We start from the raw sequence: 11,392 nt of genomic DNA on the forward strand, positions 1-11,392 counted from the left end.
GAGTAAACACACTCGTATAAATATATAATTATTTTTTATTTTTTTATTTTTTTATTGAAATCAATTTAATGTGCATCATGGAATTAATAAAAAATTGCAATATATATCTAGTACCTCAATTATTATTTTTGTTTTTTATTTGTCACATTGGTGAAATATAACTCATTGGCGTTACTTTTTTACAATTTTCATCTTCTGTCGCATAATCTCATTCGAAAGACACATAATGACCAACATGCATTAGATTGTATTCGTCATAAACTTTGTTAATAATTTTAGTGTAATTGAATTTATTCGAAACCAATGAATGTCGGAATTGAATAAACTTCAGGATGATATACATGGATTGCGCACTCGAAGAAGTTAGTTTCCGACATAATTTTGACAAGTAATACGGCCTTAATCATGGACACGACTAAATCTACCGTCTACAAGTCTGGAAGTTCTGTAATTAAATTTTTAGGACATAATGTAATAGCTAACTTAGTCATGGACATGGCTAATGCTAAGGCTATTCTCGAACTTTTCCTAAATTAAAATTTAAATTGAACAACTAAGTTTGTTCAATAAATGAAATTACTTATGATTTATAAATAGATAAGGTTGATCTCATTTGCAAGGAAAATATATATAGGATTTTATCTCTACAAAAAATTACAGTCTCCATACACATTTTATTCCCAACGTTCAACTTGTCTCGATATTTTTTATCAAAATACGAGATCGAGCTTTGTATTATCCCATACGAATTTTATGTAACCCTTTGTATGAATTAGGTCAAAATATTGTATTCTAAATTGAACTCATCGCGATACAGAGTTATATCAAGTCATTTTCGTTGTTAACACAATAAAATTCCCAACAAACTTGACGTGCAATTAGAGAACAAAAATCTCGAAAAAAAAAAATATTTATTGAACTGAAATCAACACTACATAAGTATATTTATATGGGATCATATTATATATTGTCATATGTTATTTGTTGTGTGCTGTTAAGTACCCTTCTTACACACTAATTCCAAAACTAAAGAAATACATATAATATTACGAACAAAAAAATATAATTATATAAAGACAAAATATTAACAATTTTTTTCAAAAGAAAAACCAAAATCATACTCTTTAAAATACCTCACCAAAAGTAAAACAAAGGAAGCAAGCAATTTTGGTAAATGAAGATGAACACACTATAGAATAAACATGCAATTTTATCATTGAGCAATATAACTAATTTTGTTATCAGCATCACACTTACAAACAAAAATGTATGGAGGAGCATTCGGCCATGGAGGAGGTATTCGTTACTTCATGCCAACAGATATTCGGGGACGCAGCCGGCAGGCTTGTCCCGAACATCGTGCTGCATGAATCGAACCCTTTTGGCTGGATGCTGCTCGCTACGTTCAGTTAAGTATTCATGGTCGATAAAAGTTGTACCTACTTGGAATCGAACTTGTGGATATCTTGATGCAAGATTGTTGGAGGGATTCTTCGAGAAACCGGGGTTGCTTGATCGATTGCTTTTCCTGAATCCGTCGAGGGATTCTGCAGCCTTATGCAGTTCTTCTGCGGAAAAAGGATAATATATATATATAATGTATATATATTATCATGTTAGGAATAGCATTTTTAAGGAATATCTACAACAGAACAGATATATTGAGAGAGTCATTACCTGATGCTACTGGAGATGTGTGTATTTCCTGTCAAAAAATATATGCAATTGTTCGAAGAATTTCACACGGCATATCATAAAGCAAAAACCACAATAAATATTGGCTTACAAAATAAAGCAATCGTTCAAAGATTTTTCAACGAGATACTGTTTACTTACATAAGTATTCATATCACTTCTGGTACTATTCACTAAACTCATCTTTTTTTAAAAAAAATATCACATCGAACACATATTTACATCATGTCGTTCCTATTTTTTTTATTCCAACTTTTTGCTATTCTTAAAACTCTTCAAATTTCCAAAACATGTCTAAAACACTTCTATTTATGTTTATGTTTGATTCTAGATGTTTCTCTAGATTTAGCCTCGGCAGAGATGCTCGTATATCGCTTCTCAGATTTTGTACTCTCTTATTATACTTTCTACTACCTTATCTAATAAATTTTCTTTACTCGCCAAGTTCGATAGGAAAAGACGAATCATTTACAAAAGAATATCGATGGTGTGTGAAGTACCTCTGTTTCCAAAGCAGATGTTTGCTCAAACAACTCTTTCCGGTAAAACTCTGAAGTTCTGTTATAGCGAAGACTTCTCTTAGACATGGCAGGAAGTGAAGTCTTCTCATTTCCCTGCCCAGCTTCACATACTGAGCTCTCATCGCAACCAAACAAAGGACCATATTTGACATCATTTTCGCAGTCGGTAATAAGGTTTGGATATTTAAGGGAAGACTGAGCGCCTCGCCCAGAAAATGTGGTATGATCCGAAGAGTGAGTTTTTAACAGACTCTTGATCAATCTTTCAATATGAACTCGTTTCATGGAAGCTTCAGCTGGAGGGAACCAATCTGACTGAAGCTGGAGAAACAATCACTGTAACGTTAAATTGTGATATCCAACAGCTCGTAAGCTATAAAACATGGAAAAAAAACACATGGATTCAGTTTGACAATGTGTCAATTCACTCATACTGAAATCCATATTCTCCTTCATGTGCTCCCGACTAGTTCTAGATATCTATGCCGATTTATGTGAAGATAATAATGACACGACATTATGGGTGGAAATACTTACAAATTTGGAGGATGGTGTAATCTTGTAAATACTGAAGTCGGAAGGAACTTCCGCTAGAAAAAGCTCTATGTAGTGAAGCAAAAAAAGACCACAATCATACGAGTTTTGCTGCTGCGGAAGCTGCAACAATTATATATACATAAAACAATCAAAGATGACATAACTTACAAAGTATGCATTGAAATCGGAAGATAGGTTTGTAACATATACTAAAGTACACATAATTTCCAATGATCGTTCAAACAAAGAAAAAGCAAAAGGGATAAAACCTGACAATCTGCTGACGTAAAGAGTTTTAACTAAAGAAGCTCAAAACAGTTGAAATCGAATCAACATTACTGCGACTATGACTAAAAATTTTCACACTACTGACATTCGTTGAACCATGTAAATAGATTATGTAGCCTCTCTTAGAGAAAGAAATGTGCTCAAAGGAAAATACAACATATTTAACATTGAAAGACTACACTTTTAAATTTTTAATTAGGCTTATCACAACTTCAGAGGACGCTAAACAGCAAAGAGAGAAGGTGACTTGAAAATTTTAGTGAAGGGAATATTTATCGGTAGCCTATCAGCATCAGCAAGTAATGATGATCTGCAACCCCCAGTTTTATCAGCTCAAATTGCACTAAAATATTGTATAAGAGCTCTTCATCAGGACTACTTTATTATATTTCAAATAAAAATATTAGGAAATTATCGCTGCTGCTTCTTTGTGTATCATAATTAGCCGGACAACAGCTTTTCATGCATCTAAAAAGGCCACAATTATAATTAATCACACCCATGAACTCTGTCTCTATTGTGCATCTGAGTGCATGCATGTGTTCTAGACTTGCCTCAAGAGGAATGAACTTTAAGTTTCTGAATTTTGAAGACAGATTTTCACATGTTCCTTTCTGTCTTTCTTTCCACTCCTCCCATAAATAGCTACAATTGAAAATTAACAGTAAATAAGCATCTCATTTTGTCATGAACCGAATTTAAAAAAATAAAAAATAAAAAAATCACACACTATTTTTTAACACTTTAACATAAATTAGCCTTTAGATGGAAATCTTTACTGCAATGAGATTTCTCAGAAGTTAAATCCTGATGTGAATTTTATACACAAACAGTTGATTTCTTTGATATATATTGTGAAGCACACTGCTCCCGATGCAAGCAAGCGAAAACTCAACTTCATACACACTAGAAAAGCACATAGAAACTTTTGCAGGACAGCAAGAGAGTCTCAACAGACATTGTTGGGACATAATTGCCTGCTCTAACGCCAAAACCAAGCTTTCACATATATTTCTCAACACAAGAAAAACGAATCAAGCTTGTTCTACAATTTCTGCCACCTATCATACATGCAACACAACATGAAGTTCAGTGACATGCTTCAACTAAGCATGCTTCTACACCGGGAGTTGTAGCTCAAGCGGTTGAACACTCATTGGCATATTGTGAGGTTGGAGTTCAATTCTCGTGGAGTGCGTGAGTGTGTGGGTAAAAAAAAACAAGAAAGAAACTTAGCATGCCTCTACCAGTGCACTGATACAGAATAAAGCATGCAAGAAAGTGCACTTGCTATGCCTTATAAACACATAAACACCTTTGTATAAGATCTTTGAGGCCAAGATGATTTCCTCTTAGAGAATCCATATGCAATATACAAGGAGTTTGCACTGCCTTGTTGTCTTCGGTATCTAAAACATGCAAAGGAAAAGCATAATAACAAAACTGTGAAAAATCCTTTATCAGATCGTGCACAAGTCAAAAAACTTGCCTTCATAGCTGGAAACTTTTGCAAAGTAACAAATTACTATAAGACTCCAGTGGTAACTGTCACACCATCGCATTGTGAATCACACTCTCATTGTCTTGAGGCCAGAGATAAATTTTCAGAAAATTGTGATACCAATAGTCCAAAAGGCTTATAAACTTCTTACTTGTAATTTACTGGGATAAATATGAAGTCCTTTTCAAGCAAGTTTACTTTTCTTGTCCATTTATGAACATGCTGAAAAGCTGCTTTGCCATCAAAAGCACTGGATGGATCTTTATCCATGTTGGCAAGCTTTCGAAAGAAAAAACTATTAAAAAAGTGAAACTTATTCTGCTCTTTCACATTAACTCTTGTCTTCAAATATCTGTTGAAAAGCGAAAACTTCAGGTGAGAAAAGTAAATCAAAATATTAGTATTGCAACACATTCAACAACTTTGACCCAAAAGTATGAAACAAGTGGAAGCTGAAAATATTGCCACCAGGTATGTATCATTAACAAAAAATGTAGAAAAAAACTTTGTATATATATTGAGAGAAACATGACCAAACAGGCTAAGAGAAAATTAATTATCCTGCTCGCTCTGGTTTATCAGTTCCTTTCCATGTTATTTATGTCACAAGATGCATGAAACTGAATCATTAGTCCGTCTCTAAAACAAGATATCATGTGAATGGGGGTTTTATAAATTTAGGCCAGAGGATGTGTTATAAATTTCCTAACCACAAACTAGGATTTGACAAGCACATTATACAGTAATGAATAAATGAATAATTATATGATTGTAAAAAGTAACCAATATAAACTTACTGGATATAAAAATCAATGATTGTATCATTGACAAATGTGCCAGGCAGTAGGAGATCTACATCTCTCTTAGTTAATGAAACAGCATCAGGATCACCTATGGGATAAATCAATTCTTGAAACGGCTCATCAAAACTGCATAACTTGAAAAAGGTTAATCCACAATAGTAGATATATATATATATATATAAAAAAAATTAAAAAAAAAAAAAAAGAAAACCCTTGGCATGGAAAGACATCTCTTATGGTTCTATGTAGATAGAAACATAAAACAATATTTTAGATCCCTTTAGAAAAAACAGATAATACTTCGGTGGCAGTAGCAGAAGGGCGCAAATAACCTCATGATCAACAAAACAGCATAAAACTAGAGAAAAGTTGTGTATTCTGTCTGACAAAGACAAAAATTAGCTACACACCTATGATAACTAACAGAAGCAAACAAATAGTTTAGAAATATGTTTTGGTAATATACATTATATTGCCAGATAACAAGGTTAGACTCGTGATCTGAACTACAAACCAAACTCCTAACTAATTATGTTTGTTTGGAGCTCAGAGCTCTAATTTGCAATTTCATATTTGTTGCAAGCACACCGTTTAGTTGTAGTATTCCATTAACAAGTGATTGCATGGAAGTGAAAATTTGGCAAAAACAATTGGATAAAGGTTCAAATAAAGCTATAAAAAAGATAAGAGTGTAGAATTTGATGGGTATCACAAAATAATAATACGGTAGTGAAACAGAATGTTACAAGTATCTAATGAATATTAAATTGTCCAACCTTTTATGCACTCTCCCATTTAAATGAATATAAAATTATTAAACTTGATTCTTAGAAAAGCATGCAATACAACAAACTACAGTAATACAAATATCACATCTTATAAATAAAACAATTTTCTAAGACCAAATAGACGAAAACATAAAGAGCATTACTCACTGAGGAAAATAGGATCTCGTAAACATCATTTCTCCCCCTGTCGGAGAAGAAGACAAATTCTCCTTCCCAATGCTTCATAAGAAAGCAAACAAATGATATTCATATATTCATAACCATCAAAATGATAATCAGTCAACAAATACATATATAATCACAAGTTACAAAAAGTGAATGTGAAATACAAATGATTCAATGTTACAAAAAATTTTGTTTGAACATGTATACATACGAGTATTATATTAGCACAAAATACATACAAAGTAACCTAAACAGGTTGTGGGTACCAAATAAATAATTAGTCTATATCAATAATGAGTGCATGCTAATAATTAGCACAAAAAAATATACACAAAATAACCTAAACAGGCTTAAATCTAAGAACACATAGGCGTATGAAAGACTCACTCAAGTACGTCACTCCATACTGCCTTATATCTCATATCCAGATATTCTATTGCCTCCAGCTTTTCATCCCAATCAGAGACAACAGCCGAAAATTTTAACTCTCGAATTCCTGAAACTTTACAATATAACAAATAAATGAGACCTATATGTTATCAGCGATCAAGAATCTAACACAATGATCAAGATAGATTAGTATTTTGGAAGGAACGCTCAACATAGACTGTCCATGGAGGCTAATGTTCAAGATTATGTCAATGTATTGCATTTTTAGGTGTGTGGAATCTCTGAAAACAAAAAGTTACTGGCCATCTTTCACATCTAAAAGTCCATTATTAGCTAATATACAATTTGATGTTGTAAATGACAATATGCTCGAGGAAGTGAAAGATGGCCATTTTGTTTATTTCTTATCATGAGAGGTTTTAGGAGCCAAGATTCCCCGGCGGAAAAGATATACAATACCTGAAAATTTACCAAAGCACGCAATTTAATTAAATTACAAAACAGGATGACTACAACCATTGCAAGTAGCCATGACATGCATTGGGGAGAGAACATGCTCGAGGAAGTGAAAGATGGCCATTTTGTTTATTTCTTATCATGAGAGGTTTTAGGAGCCAAGATTCCCCGGCAGAAAAGATCATACAATACCTGAAAATTTACCAAAGCACGCAATTTAATTAAATTACAAAACAGGATGACTACAACCATTGCAAGTAGCCATGACATGCAATGGGGAGAGAACATTAGACAATGCAGATTACTCGTAGTAAATGTAAGGAGAAAGAAGGAAGGATTAGTAACCAGATATCTGAGCAAAGAAAACAAGTAAATCACTATAAGCAAGCACATCCAACCAACCTGAAGCATCGCAAATGATATTATCTTCTCCTGCATCTTTTGAGATGAAATAAATATTTATGGTGCCTGTCTTGTACTGAGAGGAGATCAAGATGACACCTTTCATATTCATACGAAAAGAGAGACAATTTTGATATAGCAGCTTGTTATACTTACTCGAGCACTCCACTGAGACTCTATTTTGACAATATCCTCGACGTCCAAATGAATATATAAGGTCCTTTCTTTTCCATAGATGATTTTACTTTTAGCTTCAATCTGACCTCTGGAAAACCTCACAACAGAGTCCAGATAATAAGTACCACAGTACTCTAGGAAATCAGAATACAGAATTACCGCCGGAGTTTCACCATCCTGGCATTTAAAAGGCACAAACACAATGAAACTGCACAATGTGGATGATTGAATGATACATTGGCATTATTAAACTGCAGGCAATCAACTAGCATGAACAAATTATGAAATCTGTTCAACCATACAAGCTTAGGATAAAAACAACATCTCAATGCATTAAACTCACATAAAGCAGTATGCATGCATTGTCAAGCAAAAACAACCCAGACTGTCAAATCATGATGTCCACAACGTTGACCGATATCACAATCAAAAATTTTTCATGCTCCAGATCAAAAAATTCTGGCAACTCAAACCACTTAACATGCCAAATCCTGGAATAAATTACACCAACCCTAAACCATTAGTTATTGGATAGCATTAGAATTCTGTCGATGATATTATCACCAGCATCAGATGTAAGGAGAACAGTCACATCCTGCACATCACTTGAAAAGGATTTAAAATATCTTCGGAAAATCCTAGCTCTGCCAGGTACATAAGGCAGAAAAATAGAAAAAGAAATAACCTGGACGGGTATCGTCAGAGTTGGACTCCAATCATAATGGCAGCTTGAACTACATACTTCACCAGTAAATATACTATCAAAATCAATGATATTAGATTTGACATCTGTAGGTTGTTCATTGCTTTTAAATCCATTGTCCGGAACATGGCTTAAATCAGGTGTTGCAGCAAAATCCTCACTCTCAACAGAAGTAGGTGAAACAATAGCATCAAGATTGCAATCACTGGCAGTAGCATCAGTGCCCAAGAACAAGCATGTTCCAATTTCAGTCTCCTTGGGTTGAATTCCAACTACAGAACCTAGAACAAACAACCTGACAATGACTATCATGGAATTTTAAAAAATTAAATTCATAATCCTACTAAATAAAGTAAGTACATTTGACTTCCATGAAAAGTGTGAATTAAGGTTGTCACCGGCACCGCCAGGACAGGTCGCCTCGCCGTTCCGGCGCCAAACGGCGAGGGGGGTCAGCTCAAACCCAAACCCGATTTGAACATTTTTACGACCCGATTTTACCCGTATTTGAATTATTTTGATCAAGTTGAATTTAATTGACATGGACCAAAGTCAAATTGTACGGTCGATTGGGCCGGCTTAGGCCCGAACCGTCCCTATTCACTTTAACCCGGTTGGATCTGGATTAATAAACTTGGATTTGAACCGGGTCGCAAGCCTTAACACGGGCTTATCCAAGCTCATTAATTATAAATAATTCAAGATAGTTAACACTTAACATCATGGTGAAGTGTGTTATTTTGATACTTAGAATTTTTTATATTTTTATCAAAAATCAATAAAATTTAAGTGATTTAATATATATATATATATATATTATATTAGATAATAAAAATTAAAAAAAATTTAATAGGTATGTCATCTATCACCAAAGTGTCACCATAATGGGCACCTTATTACCTAGACAATATGACAGCATGCATCGACTTATAAAAGGAAACTTGTGATGTACCTTGGAAATCCCTTAGTTAACTAGCTTTACCAATTTGGACTTTGGAGGTGCATAATAAGATCACAAATATCACAAGCATTATTTAAAAAGAACAACATTAAAAAAATAAAAATAGAGGACAATGTATTTAAGGGTCAAAATGACCACATATTTTAACTTTTAATAATACAGATAATAATTCATACAATACATTATATTATTTATTTCAATACAAGATATTTTAACACAATGCACAAATAAAATATGAATTGATAGCATGCAAACAACTCATATTGTATCAATTTAAAACAAAAAGAAATAAAAAGCAAAAACGAATCCAAAAAGTTTTGGATTCATTAAGTGCGAGTTTGTTCACTTAACGATTTTGGGTTGACATAATTACCGGAAAATATTAATAAAATATATATTTTTTATTATTTAATAAAATAATAATAATTCAATTCAAAATATTAATTTTTTATATTATTGACACGACATACGTTAAAAATATATATATCAAACTAAAACATTAAACAAACTAACTAAATTTCAAACCTTGTAGTTCTGAGCTATTCAACTCAGGCCCCAGCAAAACAGAATCAGATGATACAGGTTCTTTAAAGATACTATATTATTTGCTAGTTTGATCACTGTACGTCATTAAGTGTAAAATAGTGAAAAATAATACACACATGCTCAAACCATAATGCATTTCAGTTGTAACATATCAAGTTTCATTGCAGATGTAAATCTCCAGATTTGGTATTTCATAGTAAAAAATGTATGAAAAACACTTGAATGTGTTTTATTGGTAAGGAAATTCAAATTTATAATGCAAGAAATACAACCCAATAACTCATCATACACAAAAGCACAATAAGGCAACATATAGTCATATACACATTCCAAAAATTACCTATGTGGTGCACATAATTGTTAGGGGAACTGAATTGAAGGTTAGTCAAATTCAATGGCGGATTTTCCTTTCTATGCCCTAAATCACCGATTCTAAATTAAGGGTCAAAGTTAAGTATCTAACACAACGTCTTAACAATACTCACACAACAAAGTTCCATCTCTCATTTCTAATCAGGCTGTAGTGGCAGAAACTAAACCATGTTCAAACCAAAAGGCGCCCTTAATTCCACGTACGGTTCTACCGGGAAACCACGGATTTTTGAATTTTCGCCGTTGTGCATAAGACTTTCGTCACAGAGTGATAAAATTAACGTAAACACACAATTAATTTAAGAAAAACGATTCACACGACTGGGAATACTGGCGATGATCATCGAAATTCTACTTACTGTGAGGGTAGGCAATTTTAGCGGACGAGATTTTCACCGGCGCTTCGATCAGCTCATCTTCCTCTCTGAACTCAAACACATCGAAGGATTTGCCCAGGCTCTTCATCCTCATCGTATCGATCACTGATCACCACCCAAGCATGAGATGAAATCACCGATCATCGCAGTTTGATTTGGTTAGGGATTTACCGCTCATAAATTTGGGGGAAAATTCTGAACCAAATTCTATATATACATAAATTTCGCGGGGTTATAATTTTAAAAATTTTCAATTTTCTCCCCAATAATACTGATATTAGTAATTGGCTACATTGATTTCCTTTTATTGTTATTGAGCCCATAGTTGAGCCCATAGTTGTTTTCCTTCGAAATAAACCTCTCATATTTCTAAATTCATACTGATTGTTTGTATTTTTTTTATTATTTTTTTTTTTTGACTTTTATGCTCCCTCATTGTTTTTTGAGACAAGCTTTTGGAGTTTTATAGTATATATTAAAAAATAATATTAGTATTTTATCGATAGATTTTGACATTTTTATTTTTTTGACTTGATATAAAATATAAATATATGTGTAATGGTATATTTGTGATTTAAATAAAAATTAATAGTGTTGAATTATTTTTATTAAGAAAAATACTTTAAAATAAAACAAACGAAATAATAAAATAATATTTTAAATTAGAACTGAAGAAATATAACTTATAATAATGTATATTTTATCATAAT

General features: G+C 32.9%; 1 protein-coding gene across 2 annotated transcripts; it reads right to left on the reverse strand.

Moving 5' to 3' along the window:
* Nucleotides 1–1,224: 1,224 nt before the first annotated feature.
* LOC127248218 (probable ubiquitin-like-specific protease 2B) lies at nt 1,225–10,825 on the reverse strand. Of its 2 annotated transcripts, none has more exons than XM_051270438.1 (15): nt 10,665–10,825; nt 8,409–8,707; nt 7,703–7,900; nt 7,547–7,622; nt 6,686–6,800; nt 6,281–6,352; nt 5,340–5,471; nt 4,694–4,894; nt 4,531–4,586; nt 4,357–4,450; nt 3,596–3,686; nt 2,754–2,873; nt 2,196–2,537; nt 1,678–1,705; nt 1,225–1,568 (listed from the first exon to the last, which is right to left on the reverse strand). In XM_051270438.1, the coding sequence occupies exons 1-15, from the start codon at nt 10,774–10,776 to the stop codon at nt 1,309–1,311; spliced, it is 2,196 nt and encodes a 731-aa protein (XP_051126395.1). In that variant the 5' UTR covers nt 10,777–10,825; the 3' UTR covers nt 1,225–1,308. The 2 variants fall into 2 exon arrangements, with proteins under 2 accessions (XP_051126395.1, XP_051126396.1); XM_051270439.1 differs by lacking the exon at nt 10,665–10,825 and adding an exon at nt 8,787–8,914.
* Between the last annotated feature and the right edge of the window lie 567 nt (nt 10,826–11,392).

Source organism: Andrographis paniculata, unplaced genomic scaffold, assembly GCF_009805555.1.
Source record: "Andrographis paniculata isolate CXL003 unplaced genomic scaffold, ASM980555v1 Contig33END, whole genome shotgun sequence".
NCBI lineage: Eukaryota > Viridiplantae > Streptophyta > Magnoliopsida > Lamiales > Acanthaceae > Andrographis > Andrographis paniculata.

Coding starts and splice junctions, on each gene's coding strand:
- LOC127248218 (XM_051270438.1), bottom strand. CDS start 10,776: ATGAGGATGAAGAGCCTGGGCAAATCCTTCGATGTGTTTGAGTTCAGA. Junction 4,587..4,693: donor TTTATCCCAGTAAATTACAA/GTAAGAAGTTTA, acceptor ATGGTGTGACAG/TTACCACTGGAGTCTTATAG. Junction 2,538..2,753: donor TTACACCATCCTCCAAATTT/GTAAGTATTTCC, acceptor TTGTTTCTCCAG/CTTCAGTCAGATTGGTTCCC.